At 39.6% G+C, this 16,106-nt stretch overlaps 2 protein-coding genes across 2 annotated transcripts; one reads left to right on the forward strand and one right to left on the reverse strand.

The window, feature by feature from the left end:
- Positions 1 to 160: 160 nt before the first annotated feature.
- Positions 161 to 5,181, reverse strand: bag3 (BCL2 associated athanogene 3). Its single transcript, XM_086258496.1, has 4 exons — positions 4,920 to 5,181; positions 2,809 to 3,144; positions 2,343 to 2,687; positions 161 to 2,200 (listed from the first exon to the last, which is right to left on the reverse strand). The coding sequence occupies exons 1-4, from the start codon at positions 5,115 to 5,117 to the stop codon at positions 1,475 to 1,477; spliced, it is 1,605 nt and encodes a 534-aa protein (XP_086114622.1). The 5' UTR covers positions 5,118 to 5,181; the 3' UTR covers positions 161 to 1,474.
- Positions 5,182 to 6,563: 1,382 nt separating this feature from the next.
- Positions 6,564 to 15,870, forward strand: tial1 (TIA1 cytotoxic granule-associated RNA binding protein-like 1). Its single transcript, XM_086258498.1, has 12 exons — positions 6,564 to 6,986; positions 7,380 to 7,476; positions 7,667 to 7,765; positions 7,913 to 7,967; positions 8,097 to 8,184; positions 9,661 to 9,736; positions 9,989 to 10,097; positions 11,312 to 11,407; positions 11,536 to 11,620; positions 12,080 to 12,203; positions 12,545 to 12,702; positions 12,863 to 15,870. Exons 1-12 carry the CDS (start codon positions 6,958 to 6,960, stop codon positions 12,984 to 12,986), a joined length of 1,140 nt encoding a protein of 379 aa, XP_086114624.1. The 5' UTR covers positions 6,564 to 6,957; the 3' UTR covers positions 12,987 to 15,870.
- Positions 15,871 to 16,106: the final 236 nt, after the last annotated feature.

Raw genomic sequence — 16,106 nt, forward strand, 5'->3', positions numbered from 1 at the left:
CTGTTAATCTCACCATGGAAAAGTCTTTAGCAGGAAATAAGGCAGACTTAAGACAGCTGCCTACTAGGCACGGGACACGTTTGCATTGGAAATGGAGGATACACATACTTGTGTTTATTAAAATCAGGCTTGATTTGGTAGCTGGCCAAGTGGACATATACGTATACATATATACAATTCAATTACCTGGTAATTTTCTTGTCCTTGAGTAAACGATTAACATAAAAACATAAAATAAAAAGGCTCACACTTTGAGAATCTTTGGGAACCCAAGCATCAGTCAAAATTCATGTCAAAGTCATTTTATTTTCAGCCATACCAACGTGAATTTCTTTCATCAAAGCTACTAATAAACCGTGATCAACATTAAGCCACGATCTATAATTTCTGGTTAAGAGTGTTAGGCAGATGGCTTACAGTCTTGTTAGAGTAATAAATTACTACACAAACAGTGTGATCATAAAACTGACAGACTATAGTGTTTTGGGGGGTATTTTATCGCCGTTGGCATCTTTAAGGCTTTTAGGGCCATTTGTGTGTGTGTGTGTGCGTTAGTGTTATTACAGATTGTGGCTTTGGTAGTTATACAAGGACATTCTGACAATCTCTTAACTGCATCTCCTATTTAGCACCAAGTGCTGATTGTCTCACATCTCAAGTAAGATACAAATCTCACCCTCCATTTATTATTACACATTCATTAATTGTACCAAAATACTTCATATAATGATATAAATACTAATATCATGATTTGAAATAACGAGAAAACCAATTCACATACAAACACTCAAACACATCAATCAAAACTCCTTTAACTGATATACTTAAAACGAAGTGCTGCTGATTTTCAGCATGATACAATTCAATGATGGCAAAGTGCAAAGACAGCAGAATCAGTAATGCACCAAAAAGCAGCTTCTAATAAACATATTCACTGTGTTCTGTGACAAAGCAGCTCCAACATGGCCATGTGGCGATAAAGGGGGAGAAATGCTTTCCTTGTTGACTCAGTTTAGCAGAGTTCTGCTTTAAAGCCCCGACGTTTGCACTTATGTACAAACACGTGTACCAACTGGATTGTGAAAAGCTTCGTATGATATTCGATCAGACAAAAGGCAATTACACATGACATTTCTTAAGAAAATACTTATGCTTCTCTTCCATTTATTGAAAAAAGGCCTCTTATTTAACCCTTGCCTGGTATTTGTTGTCAACCAATAATCATGACGGCCGTCTTATTATAAAGACATCGGCACAACATAGAAGGCAACAACATTGGCTTGAAAAAACATGATTGCACTGAGCTACCATCAATTATGTGCTGAATGGCTGGACATACCAACACTGTTAATCAATGCATGCAACTTCCACAAATGCTGTAGGTAGAGGAGGAGGAGAGTTAGTCAGAGCAGACTTATCCACTATCAAATATACAGCAGGTAATCCCTCTTGACTCTTTTTATGAAGTGTGCAGTCATTGCGATGTCTCCTTTGTCATCTCAATGTTCTCCTTCATGCTGGGCTCTCCTTTCTGTCCCTCCATCACAGTCTCCTCCAGTTGCTCTAGTTCTTCCAGTATGGTCTGGACGCGACGGACTCCGTCTCGTCTCGCTTGCCGTACGTCTGAACGGCCCTCCGGGTCGACAGAGTCCAGCGCTAAGAGCTCTTTGGTGAGCAGCTCCTCCAGTAACAAGTATTTCTTATCATTCTTCTTCCCATCAAAGCACTTCACCTCCTGCTCCAGTTTAGCGACTCTTTCCACTATCTGCTGTACCTTAGCTAATCCTGGGTGGATGGGACCCTGAGCAGCTTGTCCAGCCTCTACTTTTCCAGGTGGGACCTCTGGAGGAAAAGATTTCGTGTCCTGGGGCTCTGGTTTTGGAGGTATTTGAACTGTGATGTCTGAACTGTGGTGTTGTGGTTGTTCAGGTTGCTGAGGCTGTGGAGACGTTTGAGGTGGTGCCTGCTGAAACTGCTGTGGCTGCTGGAACTGTTGAGGTTGCTGAGGTGGAGGCTGCTGGAAGTGTTGAGGCTGCTGAGGTGGAGGCTGCTGGAAGTGTTGAGGTTGCTGAGGCTTTTGGACGTCGGCTTCTGTGTGCATCGGCTGGGGGAGCTGCGTGTTCTCGGGTTTCTGCTGCATGCTTTGTTGTTCCTGCTCCATTTTCTGTGGCGGCTCTCTCGTGAGGATATGCTGCTGAACCTTAGAAGTCAAAAACAATTTATTGGAATCTGTCAAAATCTAGGCCACAGCATGCTAACAGGGAAATCAAAGCTTTATATATATCTGAAGAAAACAAAAAACAACAACACGCCAAGTGAATACACAGAAAAAGTAAAATTACCTGTGGCCTTTCTCCCATCACTTGTGATATAACAGGTGACTGGCTTCTGATGTGAGGAGGGAGATGAATGGAGGCAGTATCGCGGTGCTGAGGAAACAGAGTTGGCGAAGCCTGTTCCCGGGGGGGCTGCATTGCAGCAGAGTAGCCGGGCCATTCATCTGTCTGAAGACGATGGAAGGGCTGCTGATGTTCTGGGTAAGGGATGCGCTGAGAGTAAACTGAGGGATTTAATTGAACCTGTGTCTGTCCCCCTCCACCTTCATGAATCACTGGTATAGGGATATAACCAGACTGGAGACCGGTGCTGCTGGGACGTGAAGGTTGGTGATGCGTAACAGTATAAGCCTTAAAAATAAATGACCAAATTAAAACAGTCAAAATTCAGTAGTTGTTTGAAAATTGGAACATTTCTGCCTACTGTAAACATTATACTCCATCTGGTGGCACATTTAAACTCAATTCCCACCTCTGGTGTCTGTGAGACAGGCGAGCTGGTCTTTCCAGGCTCAGAGGAGGAGCTGTCTGACGGGCCATGTAAAGGCGATCTAGGCCTGCAGTGGAGAACCGGCGTTGGGGAAGGTGTCCGCCCGTCTGTCCGGATGTTCTGTGCAATGCTCGGCTGGATGTAGGAATAACACGGGTGCTGCTGCTGCCTCAGTTCTGCGCCTTCATGAAAGACTGGGATGGGAACATAACCTGGGCGAAGAATGGGATGCTTCATCTCCCTCACAAAGGTCTTCTGTGTCTCCTGAGGACTTAGTTCTGGCTGTATGTTGGGTCCATTTGCTGACACTTCTCGAACCTGAAACATAGCAATATAGCAATCTATATAACCTTATACTCAGATGAATTACAGTTGCTATTGTAGTTTATTGCAAATTTTAGGCATCGGTTGATTACAAAATGTGCTTTAATATATTTTTACCCAACTTATTCTTGCTCATGGGTGTGTAACAGAAGCAACATTACTTTTATATATGTTAAATATTCAGCTATAAGCTCGTCCACTTAAAGAGTTACATTTAAGTCCACGTACAACAGGACATTTTACGATGTCCCACTAAATGTTTTTTTCAAACTATTAAGGAATTTTAAAAAGGAAAGTGTTTTCCGTCCTGAGGTAACTGCAGAGGTTACAGTTTAAAATGTCACAATTTCGCAGAGGGATGCCAAAAGTATCACCTCATTGAATCTTTGATATGTGAACCCACAGGCTCTGGTGTGTTTCCCGTCAGACAGCTTGCTGTTTCCGTGATGAATATTATTGTTGATTGTTTCACAATCAGAGTAACATAACCTGGATGAATGTCCTGACTTATCCAACAACAACAGTTAGCACATCCTTGGATCTAATAATATCAGCCAAACATTAGGATTTTTACAGAGAGAGGAAATGTGGTTTGCTTTGATTGAAAAAAAAAGAGTAAATATACGAGTTCTTTCCACATAGCACAGTAAATTCTTTCTTGAGCAACATTTATTCATCAAATCATATACAATCCCAGGATACATTTGTATGCATACAAAAGTAAAATGTAATTAAAAGAAGGGGCTGGGTACTACAGTGTGACTAGTAAATCGATGCTTTAAATGTCCATTTTCTACTGCAGAAAGGCGCTTGTTTTCTATTAGTATTACTTTAGAATAGACACCTGCAGGTGACAGCTATGGATGGGTACAAGCAACAGGTCTGCCAGTTCAGCACTCAGTTAATGGCATAACTGAAAAGTGACAAAAGTTGTACCAGCTGCCCAAAACACACCCAAAGTAAACACCTACAAAGCAAACACTGCATTTATCTGTAAATCAGTGGCATTCTTCCAGTAGGACTAAAGTAATGAAATAGCCGTGAACGACCCTTTGCCCTCTGCCACTATGGGACACTCCATGCTGCCAGCACCATTGCACCAATTTTATCCCCCAACAGCTGTGTCTTTCTAGCAGATTCCTCTGGACGCTAACTTTGGACAACAGCGTCTCTCTCTCTGAGACGAAAGATTACCAGCTGGCAGGCTGTGAAGCTCACTTCAGCCCACGGGTTTTCTCTGCAGACCTGTGCGCTTTCACAACACGGTTTTTAATACAGCTGAATGCGATACGCGGGGGGCAGCCAGCGCCCGGCTACAGCCGTACACAACCGAAGCAAGTGGACCAGCCTCGATCCTTGTAAGGGAAAAAGTTTAATATGAGCAGGACGTCGCAGCAGTGTTTTCCACCGTGAAAGAAACACATTAAAATACCGGGGAGCTCATCATGGGTAGCCTTTTGCATGCTGCAGAGTGAGTCATCGAGTAATAATAGTGTTAGATCATGACTCGGGAACATATCAGAGTTGATCACCCGTTATAATGGGCTTATGAGCTGTCCGTGAGGGGGAGGCAACGGTGCCAAACAGGGCCTACGGTCAACAAGACTAATATATAACAGTGATGTAGCGCAAAGGCTTCTGCCGCTTTAACAACGCAACAAACCAAAACATGCACCACAACCGACGCACGTCGACAGAAAAAAAATAGCGGCGAAACTGCCGTTAGCCGTTACCGTTAACTAACCAACTTTATCCCGCCGCTCTTTTACCTTTTTCGTGTCGTGTCTCGGGTCATTCCAGGTTGTGGTGCGGTTGTTGTGGTCCACGAAGAAGGGCCATCCAGTCTGAGGGTCAATTTTTACTTCCCAACCGAGGGGGAGAGGGTCGTTGTCATTACTCGCCATGGTCAGCATCGGTGACTGTGTCTTCATGCCGTTCATATTGCTGGCTGTCGAGTACTGAGACATTTTATACGGGCGACGGACGCTTTAAAGATTCCTTCAAGTGACGTGGAAAAGTGGGCTGGAAGTTTCTCGAAATAGCAGGGTTAATGTTGGGGGCGGACAGCGCTGGATACAGTGGCATGGGTTCCCAGATTTTTTATGTCGCAGGCAGACCCCCCTCACATAGGCACAGAGTAAACCCTCGGTATTTATTTTTTTTTGCCCACCCCACCAGGCAACCTTTTTTTTCATCTTTGCTGTAGCTAAATCACAGTGTCCTGTCTGGGCAGAGAAGAAATCACCCTTATGTGTACAGTGGGCACTGTGGACCTTCCTCAGTTTCCCTTGCCCCTGGACCATTTTCCAAGACAAGGGAATCCCAAAGTGTTTGCTTAAAAAGATGTTCTCCAAATAGATGTACTCAGACTCCCACGTGATAAATGCTGTCCAAGGGAACTCAGTCTGGGTTTGCATTGATTTGGTGCACAATTATGTAACTGGTGGTGTGATAAGTGTGGGCACAGTGACACGTCTAATGACTGATCTTTCTTAATCAAAGGACTACTCCAATTGTGCCCTGTACTACAAGGAAAACACCAGTGCAGCAAACCTTTGATTTCGTGGGATTAACAGTGTCACAAAGGTTCGACACATGGATTTTTAAAGGTGTTTGATATTTTGGACATTGCAGGCAACGCCATCTAATATTTGCATTTTGACACTCCAGAAAATACACACGTGATTGACAGTAATAAAATATGTGTATTAAGTAGCTTATGGGAGCAATTCGTTTTAATTGGATATCTGCCTGCAAGGAGGGGAAGCCAAATTTAATTGTTGCAAGCCTGTCAATTATATCACCGTTAATTACCCATCGCCACGCTTTTCTTAATCCACCTCAGACGGTTTCTTATGGCTGTAAAAATATCACGGTTGCGCAACACAAATTAGAGCCAGTAACATTAAAGAGTGAGAGTAACTAAAGTCTTTTTAAATGGAAAATTACTAGTAGACTTAAGAATGACAGGGGATAATTTTTTACGCATTTGTCCTTTAATAAAAGTCCTTCAAAATAAAAGCGCCCACCATGCGCCAAGTTTAAACCACAAGGAAAAAATAAAAATGAGGGGGGAAAGAAAAAAAAAACACAATGTCTTTGGCTAGTATAAAAAAGTACAATTCTTTGGTACTGTACACCCAGGGTTATCACAACAGTTCAGGCAATGAACTCAACAATCTTGTTATTCAACTTTTTTTTAACATATATGTTGACATATAATTTCCTTCCATCCCCCACTCCACAACCACTGCCTTGTTGTGACTAAATATTTAAAAGAGTTTGTTAAAAAAGCGTGAATGTACAAGTCAAACGGGAAATTTCTTCACAGTGACATCTGAGCTCAGATTCGAGAAACCTCCTGGTGGTTCGCGCCACTGCCTTGAGCCGTCAAATCTCGGCATTGAAAACAAGCGTACCTTTGCTTTGCACTTCAAAATAAGAGTTTCGTATGCAGCTTCCTTTGCCAAAATGAATAAAATAAGTACACATTAGGTTTGCTCTTTTGGCTTTTTACAGTTAATTAAAAAACTGTATCATTCAGAAGTAACGGTCTTTAAGAAATTTTCATTTTTTTTACAATTAAGAACATAAAAAACCCTTTTATTACTTCAACCTTATGTGACGGGTCTCTTCCTGCACACGCACGTACGTACTCTGGACTCTCACAGTGTGACGTATGCCCTGGCGCCCGGTTAGCTAGCTTCTAAGCTAGTTAGCTAGTTGCGGTTTCTAATTGCCAGTTAATACCAGCTAGAACTAGCTAGTAAGTGGCGTTTTCTTCCCTGGTTACTCTCAGCATCGACTATGGACGACGAAACCCACCCCAGAACCCTGTAAGTAGTTTTTCGTGTCCAGCAGTAACGTTGCGTGTCATTAGTTTCGCTATCGTCGGTATTCGGTGGCTAAATTAGCTACCCGTTGTTTTCACAAACAACTGGACGACATAAACATTTAGCGTTTATGATCCACTACTGTCAGGTTAATTGACATAAGAGTTAATTAATAAGTATATGTGAGTTATATATACGTGTTAACAACTGTCTGTTAGATGTTACTAACATCGTTAAAAACAGACTACTGTAAGGAACTTCACTTCAAAAACTCATAATCCCCAATGATACTGTAATACCAGAAACGAAGTAGCCGTAGTTCACTTTTTCGAAGTAAATATAGCTGTAGCTTGTTTCCAGGAGTAAGTGGACTTCTTTTTATTTTTCCTCCTCTAGGTATGTGGGAAACCTCTCCAGGGATGTAACAGAAATTCTGATCCTGCAACTCTTCACCCAGATAGGACCATGCAAAAGCTGTAAAATGATCACAGAGGTAAGCAGCGAAGGTTGCTGGGTTATCTTGTTTTCTACGTTGTTGTCGTGTCCTAATGTTAACTCAAAAGTTAACGGCAAAGATAGCCTTCACTGTTGAGAAACCTGAAGACAATAAAAACATTTTCACTGAGTTGTAGTTTTAGTTGAGCCACACTGTTAATCTGTTGTGTCTGATCTTATCCTTACAGCACACGAGCAATGATCCCTATTGCTTTGTGGAGTTCTTTGAACACAGAGATGCTGCTGCAGCCCTTGCAGCCATGAATGGGAGGAAGATATTAGGAAAGGTGGGACATAGCTGCTCTAAAAGATTATATGCAAAGTTATTAAGTTTATTTGTTGTGTTAATGCTTCTCATCCTTGAATATCATACAACATTGTTTTCCTGATTCTTCTTCACAGTTTTAAGTGCTCTCTGTGAATTCTGTTTTCAGGAGGTTAAAGTAAACTGGGCCACTACTCCAAGTAGCCAGAAGAAAGACACATCCAGTGAGTGATCACCTATTGATTCCCCTACACCACCACGCACACAAACGCACGTACACTCTGCTAGAATCAGAGTCTACTGGGGATTGGCAAATAGTTTGTTTACTATGTCCGTGTTTTCTTTTGTACTAGATCACTTCCATGTTTTTGTGGGTGATTTGAATCCAGAGATTACTACTGAGGATGTCAGGATTGCGTTTGCACCATTTGGGAAAATATCGTAAGTTTTTACGTGTGTGTGTGAGTGGGAGAGTGTTTGTGTGTGTATTTTTTTCTACTTGTCTTATGTGTAATAGAATATGTTTCAGTGCAACCACTGATATTTTTTTTTCTTCCTCCCAGTCGGTTGAGAAACAGGTTTTATAGGTTGTAAAGGTGAAACAGAAAGTTGCATTACACATTGAGGCCTGCATTTCTGACACAATCTTTTTGGATGAAAGACAATTATGTTTTTTTGTCAAGGACTGCAAATTGGCGCTTTGTGCACACCTTTTGGAGAGAAAAACGAACCAGACAACATAATGAATGTGTAACAGGAAAGGATTAACACTAGAATAGAATAGAATAGCATAGAATAGCCCTTTATTGTCACAAAGAGTATTGCTTACATTGAGTAGAAAAGGCCCCACATCGATGCATGTAAACATACTTAAACATGGAGTAACTTATACCTTTAAAATCATGTCGTTGTTGTTTTTAGATATAGAGTGGCGACACATTTGCATTGACAGTGTGGTCGGTCTATTATGTCTTTATTTTTATGACTGAACTGTCAGTTTTATATGCATATGTAGGGTGTGGTAAGTAAACTGTACAGTATGTTAGCAAAATGTAAGCTGTGTATATGTACCTGAACAGCTTTTAGTTTTGAGTCTCAGTGAAGTAATAGCACTTTGGTTATTTTACAGAAATGCTCATAGGATTGGACAGGAGCTTGAAGGCTAACAGCAAGGAACTGTTCACTCTGGAGACTCAGATGTAGTTTTTTTCTCTATTTATTCCATTCTTTCCATATGTCTTTATTTGTAGATGCCATGTATTAACATGACCTAGCTTAGATTAACAAATTCCAGTACAAAATGTCTTCCTCTAAATCTGTGTTTTGTCTTATTTTTGATTTGCATAGTGTTGTTTGTAGTGCCATGATCCTCTTCCAAAAATTCTGAAAATGTCAATTTCTCAAAATTTGCAGCTCCCCAAACTCCATACTCCATATTGGTGGTAAAGAATTGACCAGGAAAAATAAAGAAATCTGTTAACAGGCCATGTATGCCGTTTAATTCCTTTTTTCTCTTTTTGATATTTTCTATTTATCTCTGTCTGTAGTAAGAGTACAAACAGCAGCTTATGAGAATGCATGGTAATCCATAGCCATTTGCTTTGTGATTTTTAAATCTGTAGCCTACTGTTGTGAGGACTGAGCAAACAGTGGTGCTCTAGTGGTAAAGATCCATTAATACATCAGAAATGATTTAATGACAGTACTGTAGGCTGCATGTATTTGTACTTGTTTTGCAAGTGTTGCTTTGAAGTTATATTACGAGTCAGTACAAGGTCATGATAGCTAATTTAGCTTAATGTAGGGCAGAGTAGAGGATTCACAGTTCATTGTGTTTTGCGTGGTTCCTTTTTTTGTTTTAGTGTAGAAGATTTAAACTTCAAAGTGCGCTGAAGTTGTTCTCATTTCTCCTTCCAGGGATGCCCGAGTTGTGAAGGACATGACGACAGGCAAATCAAAGGGGTATGGATTTGTGTCCTTCTACAACAAACTGGTAAGGCTCCAGTGCGAGAACACAGACTGAAGGTTATTTCTATTTTCTGTTTCTTATCCTACTTGAATACATTCAAAACTCAATTATTAATAGTTAGTCTTATCACAACTACAAGCATCTAGCATTACTAGTTTCCTATTTTAATCACCAGTTTCAGTTACTATTTTAAAATTAAAAAGAGTCATGCATGGCCACAAATGAGTTTTATAAATCTATCAAATCCATGAGTAATCGTTTGGCTTGGGTTTGCAGGATGCAGAGAATGCCATTATTAACATGTCGGGACAGTGGCTCGGAGGGCGCCAAATCAGGACTAACTGGGCTACGCGTAAACCTCCAGCTCCTAAGAGCACTCAGGACAGTGAGTATTGTCACATATCCAGTTTCGGCAGGTGCTATGATTACAAACTAACTGGCCACTTCAATAGGTATACCTTGCTAGTATTGGACCCCCTTTTCCCCTCTGCCCGAGCATCAACTAAGTGCCTGAAGGATTTTAGTCCATATTGATGTGATAGTATCACATGTTTGCTGCAGATTTGTTAGCTTGAATCCATGATGTGAATCTCCCGTTCTACCACATAAGATATGATAAGCTTTGTTGTTCTAATGCAGGAGGGTTCCATACAGAAGAGGATTATGGCCACTGGGGAAAAAAAAAAAGAAGTGAGCACGTCTTTTTTCTGCCTTCTTTTCCAGAATTCTGAGAAAAAAGTCAGAATTCGGGAAAAAAAAGAAGACGTGCCCACTTCTTTTTGGCCCCAATCCTCTTCCGTAGATTCATGCATTCATGTTTTTCACACCAAATTCTGACCGTACCGTCTGAATGCTGCTGCAGATATTGAGATTAATCAGATCGGGAAACGGTCCAATCTTCTGTTTTCTGGTTTTTGGTGTATTGTAGCTGTGTGAATTGTAGCTGACAGGAATGTCATCCGATGCTGATGTAGCCCATCTAGTTGAAGGTGGTGCGTTCACAGACGCTCTTCTGCCAACCTTGATTACAATGAGTAGTTAAATGAGTTACTGTTGCACTTTTGCTCAGACAAATGACACTCATTGGATATTTTAGGGTTTTTTTAGACTTATCTCTGTAAACACTCGAGATGGCTTTGGGAAAATTCCAGTAGATGGAAACTCAGACCAGCTTGTCTGGGACAAACAAACATGCCATGTTCAAAGTCACATAAATATATTTTATTCCCCATTCTGATGCTTGGTTTACTCAAATGCATTGAGTAGCTACCATGTGATTGACTGATTAGATATTTGCATTATCAAGCAGTTGAACAGGTGTACCTAATAAAGCAGCCAAAGAGTCTGTTATCAACGCATTTTGATATTGTATTTAAATATAGAAGAAACTCTCTTAAGAATAAATTCTCTTAATTTCCTTCACTTTTATCTTCACTTTCACCTTTTCATGAGTCACATTTGGGTGTAGTTTGATTTTTTTTAAAAATAGCAGCGCTTTTATGGGCATAAATTGCAGATTTGATTTGGATTTTATTATCAGCATGAACTAAATGTGTAAATTATAATCATCTATTTAAAAATAATCTGTTTTTATTTCAGATGGTTCAAAGCAGCTGAGGTTTGATGACGTAGTGAATCAATCCAGTCCACAGAACTGCACTGTGTACTGTGGAGGGATCCAATCAGGGCTATCAGGCAAGTGTCACATTCTATAGATGCCATTGTTGCACCCTCTAGTCACTTTGTAATAATAACTTTTTAAGTTGCCTCCAATGAACTAACCTTGTAAACCCTTTTTTTGAACTCTTGTTTATCTTATCCAGAACATCTAATGCGACAGACCTTCTCACCATTCGGTCAGATAATGGAAGTCCGGGTTTTCCCAGAGAAAGGATATTCTTTCATCAGGTAATACTTGATTCTGTTGCAGCATTTGGCCTCTAGGTGTCAATACAAGCACACTGCATGAGTCAGAGACCATTTATACCTTATTCAATGTCAGCGATAGTTGCTGTTATGTTTATTCAGCGTTCCTGCTTGTAGAACTCTGGATAAGAGAGAAAAATATCTCCACGTTGTTGTCCCTATGCAGTTTTCCAAAGCATTTCTAAAGTTTTTTAGTTTCGATGTGCATGTGATGTTATTAAAGGAAGTTATTTAACATGCTGGTAAACATGTCCCTGTCTTAATGTTAAGTATAGGGCTTAAATTATTTATTTTCATTTTAAACTCCATCCAAGCTTAGCAGGAAACTTGGTTCTTTTTGTAATATGATATCAAATATGGTCTCAGCAGTATGAAAGTGAACTCCCCCTGTGATTTGTCTGGTAGAAAATCTGACTTTCAATCTACTCTTTTGCTTTGAAGGTTTTCCTCCCATGACAGTGCTGCCCATGCCATTGTTTCAGTAAATGGCACAGTCATTGAAGGACACGTAGTGAAGTGCTTCTGGGGCAAAGAATCACCTGACATGGCAAAAAGTCCACAGCAGGTAGAGAGAACGTGTGACATAAGTGGTGTTAAAATGTGCGTTTTATATGTCACAATTGGTAGGAATGACTACACACTAGTCACACTAGAATCAGAATGTAGTTTATTGATGTCTTAACTTCCAAACCACAAAAACACCCTGAAACTCGTGACTTTGTCCACTCTTAAAATAATCTTGCTTTTAAGCCAGAATATAGAAAAAATGACACAAAAAAAGGAAGAGGAAATTTACTCATCAAAAAGGTTTCTAGTGTCGTATTTTTGTTGTGTTATTTTTGCTGTTGAATAAACGGGTAAGAGATTGTATATTTACTCACATTTCTGTCATCTGATGTCCTTCAGGTTGATTACAGTCAGTGGGGACAGTGGAACCAGGTCTACGGGAATCCGCAGCAGCAGCAGCAGCAGCAGCAGTATGGGCAGTATGTGACCAATGGGTGGCAAATGCCCTCTTACAACATGTATGGCCAGACATGGAACCAGCAAAGTTTTGGAGTAGAGTGAGTTTGACTTTTGATATTTTGTATAACTACACTGTTTCACTTAAACACCACTTATTATATTTTAATAAAGAGAAGAACTGTCTCTTTGATTTGTTTTACAGCACACTTGATATTTTTGTCCATATTTGCACTAACTCGGTAACTGATATCATTTCAGGCAGTCCCAGTCAACAGCCTGGATGGGAGGCTTTGGATCTCCATCAGCCCAGGCCGCAGCCCCGCCTGGTACAGTCATGTCCAGCCTGGCCAACTTCGGCATGGCTGGCTACCAAACGCAGTAAGAAGGCCCTAACCTCAATGTAATACCAAGGCGACACAGCATTCTTACATTTGGACAGCTGCTGTGGTAAAAGAAGGGCGGGGCCATATTCACAAAGCCTTTCTAGCTAATAGTTGCTCCTACACAATTACAGTATACAACAGAAGGGAGCACACCCCTGTGCAATATTACATAAAGGTCAGGTGATCAGAGCTGTACTGTCCAACAGTAATTGTGTTACTTCTGAGTACAGCAGTATGGTATTTGCTCTCATGCAAAGTTAAAAATGAATGGTAGATATTTCCTTTATAATAAATGTGTTTATATAATATTTGCTTTTCTTCATCAGAGGAAATACCCTATACGCAATAATGCTGTTAGTGATACAGTTTTGAATCTTTTGAAATCTAGGTAATATTGTACAGGTGTGTATTCGCTTTTGGTGTAGAGTGTATGATTTTAATCACAGTCAATTAAACTCAAAACACTTAAAAAAAAAAAAAAGTTTGTTCCATTATTATTCCTAATTCTGTTTTAAAAGAGGGGGGAAAAGTGCTCTTGGGCTTCTCAAGTAAAGCCAAACCAACTGTTTTTGTCTGAGTACGTGTTTAAGGACGCACCGTCCTTATGAGTGCTAGACCATGTGAAACATCGAGGATTCATGCCTACAGGGTAGAGATCTTGGCACAGAGACAGAACTTACAATGCCTTTCCTTTCATCACACATTTAACAGGTTGACCAGTGGGCCAACCCATTAACCTCCTAGGACCTGGCGTCCACATATGTGGACATCACATTTTGGGTTATTTAGACCAAAATACTGAATTTTGCTCTACAAGGGCCTGATATCCACTTACAAGGACATTATACTGCTACTGTTCTATCAAAATTTTAAACGAATATCCTCATATTTGGCTCTTATTTTTCTTAAAAACAAAAATAAGGTTAAAAAAAATCTGGTAATTCTTTGTTTTTACATTCATCGGGCCCCAATATGTCCAAATATCAAAGAGAAATCAAAATGCATGCCGTGGAAGAGTTCGGGTCTTAGGAGGTTAAAACATCAATTTAGTACAAATTCTTTCATATTTTACAAAACAAAAGGGCCTTAGAGAAAATGTACGTGTAACATAGCGCACACTTTTTAAATGCCACTATTATAATTTTTTTTTTAATCCATCAGCTCATGAGGATTAAAAACCGTGAAAACCTCAAACATACCAACATTAATATTTAAAAACCAAACTATGGCAATATTTTTTTTTTTAGGTTGAAAGTTTATTTTCTGGTCATGCTTGTCATTTTAGGGCGTAAAACAAGCCTTCATGCGAGTTCATGATAGATTGAGCAGGTAAATCCTCCATGGATTTGTGCTACACTCCACTGAGCCGCAAGAATGACCCACTCAACATTGGTCTGGATCTTCAGGGAATAAAATATCCAGACTTTTAGTCCTGTTTTAATATTTTAAGTCAAAAATGCTTTGTGAATAGAGGCCCTGGAATGGTAGTTTACCTTTCCATTATATGTGAAGAAACTCTCTGTACAACAACTGTGGCTTTAAAGGAGATTCAGGTGGGAAATGGGATTGTGTACCAAGAAGATTTCACCTACACAGGTCTAAAAGCAAAAAATTATTAGAATTTTCATGTTTTTTGTTGTTGTCGTTTTTGTTTTTTAAATCCGATTCCCAGACTTCAGTGAATTTTAGTTTACTCCGTACTGCAGCCAAGATGGACTAATTCATAATGTCTCAAAGGAACGGCTGCAGCACCCAGTCTCTGTATATAGAAAGTATTGTAAAAACTGCTTAACCCCCCCAAACTTTGTAAAGGTAACAAACCCTGCTGTGCTGATTCTGGGGCTGGTTTCCTAGAGGAATGCTGACTCTTAAACGTTTTTGTCCGATTCTTCCTCTGTGTTAATGCCATCATTTAAAACCACTTCTTTCCAGTGGCTTTGAATTTTCTGCATAGAGTTGTAGAGTGAATTTTGTACTATAACCAGCCCTAGTTTTATTGCATAATTCAAATATTATGGTTTAATTACCCACTAGCATAAAGAAAAGCTCAAATGTTTTAGGGTCACAAAGAATTATTTTACTTTTATTCTGAAAGCGGAGGGTCTCCTAAGTGCACGTATTACTGTTTTGTTAATGTGGCAGAAACTTCCCCTTACGCATTCTGAGTTTTCGGTTTAAAGAATATTGACACGTCTCGGGTAAATCATAAAACCCGCTGAAAAATTACGACAGAAGGATTTTTCTCAAACATCCTGCAATTTTGGATTTTATTTGTGTTTGTGCCATTTGTACAGAATATCATACTCCCTGTTTGCTACCTGCTCGTTCTGTAGTGCTAGCCAACAAACCTGATACAGATTTTGTTTGTTTTCATTTGCGCTGGGGTTTTCATTGAATTAAACAGGGTCTTGTTTGTCTAGAGTGTAAATACAAACCTTGATCACAAATCCTCAAAACTTAAACTGATGTAGATACTGTAGGTAGAATGTTACAAAGTTAATCTCCATCATTAAATTTAAGCAATATAGTTTGTGAATGAGCCTTAATTGATTTGTTGGTAAATTCTGAATTTGTTATTTAAAGATGCTCCATTTTAAATCTAAATTATCTTCCTTTTAATTTTTCCTCATTTTAAGTTTTGTGCCATTTTCAGGATGTAGCAGGAAGCAGGTGATGTATCAACTTGAACTGCACGCTAATGACATGTAATATATTTGTTGCTTAAACTATTGAATGTAATGACGATTTGCTTTTTTTTGACCATTATACACATAAATTGAACAACAGAAGTGATGTTTATATAATAATAAAGGATTGAATCGATTTCACATTTAATGGAAAAACTCAACAAAGTCACGTCAAATAAAGAAACCTTTGAACCTTTGAGTGTTCGGTACATTTATTGAGGACTAATAAATGCTGCTGCAGGAAACCATATATTCACTGCCTACCAGACACAATAAATGACAATTATTAAACTTTAGATTAATATAGAAGACAACACGTTTCACACATTTGCTCAAAATCTTTCTGCCCTTTTTAGTGTTTACTGTACTTGGATAATAGACATATTTTTCCATTTTTAACAGGAATAGGTTTGGTATCTGCCAGCATTCACT

The sequence above is a fragment of the Aulonocara sp. 'chitande type north' Nkhata Bay genome, linkage group LG13 (assembly GCF_057382095.1).
Source record: "Aulonocara sp. 'chitande type north' Nkhata Bay isolate Kocher_YH1m ecotype deep benthic linkage group LG13, A_spYH_male_GT1.1, whole genome shotgun sequence".
Taxonomy (NCBI): domain Eukaryota; kingdom Metazoa; phylum Chordata; class Actinopteri; order Cichliformes; family Cichlidae; genus Aulonocara; species Aulonocara sp. 'chitande type north' Nkhata Bay.

What these genes read in the sequence shown, in the direction of transcription:
- tial1 (XM_086258498.1), top strand. Translation starts at nt 6,958, where the DNA reads ATGGACGACGAAACCCACCCCAGAACCCT. An exon ending in AAAGGATATTCTTTCATCAG is followed by an intron (nt 11,621 to 12,079) that starts GTAATACTTGAT and finishes TTTGCTTTGAAG; the next exon opens with GTTTTCCTCCCATGACAGTG. An exon ending in CAGCAAAGTTTTGGAGTAGA is followed by an intron (nt 12,703 to 12,862) that starts GTGAGTTTGACT and finishes ATATCATTTCAG; the next exon opens with GCAGTCCCAGTCAACAGCCT.
- bag3 (XM_086258496.1), bottom strand. Translation starts at nt 5,117, where the DNA reads ATGTCTCAGTACTCGACAGCCAGCAATATGAACGGCATGAAGACACAG. An exon ending in CGAGACACGACACGAAAAAG is followed by an intron (nt 3,145 to 4,919) that starts GTAAAAGAGCGG and finishes GCTATGTTTCAG; the next exon opens with GTTCGAGAAGTGTCAGCAAA. An exon ending in TGATGGGAGAAAGGCCACAG is followed by an intron (nt 2,201 to 2,342) that starts GTAATTTTACTT and finishes TTGACTTCTAAG; the next exon opens with GTTCAGCAGCATATCCTCAC.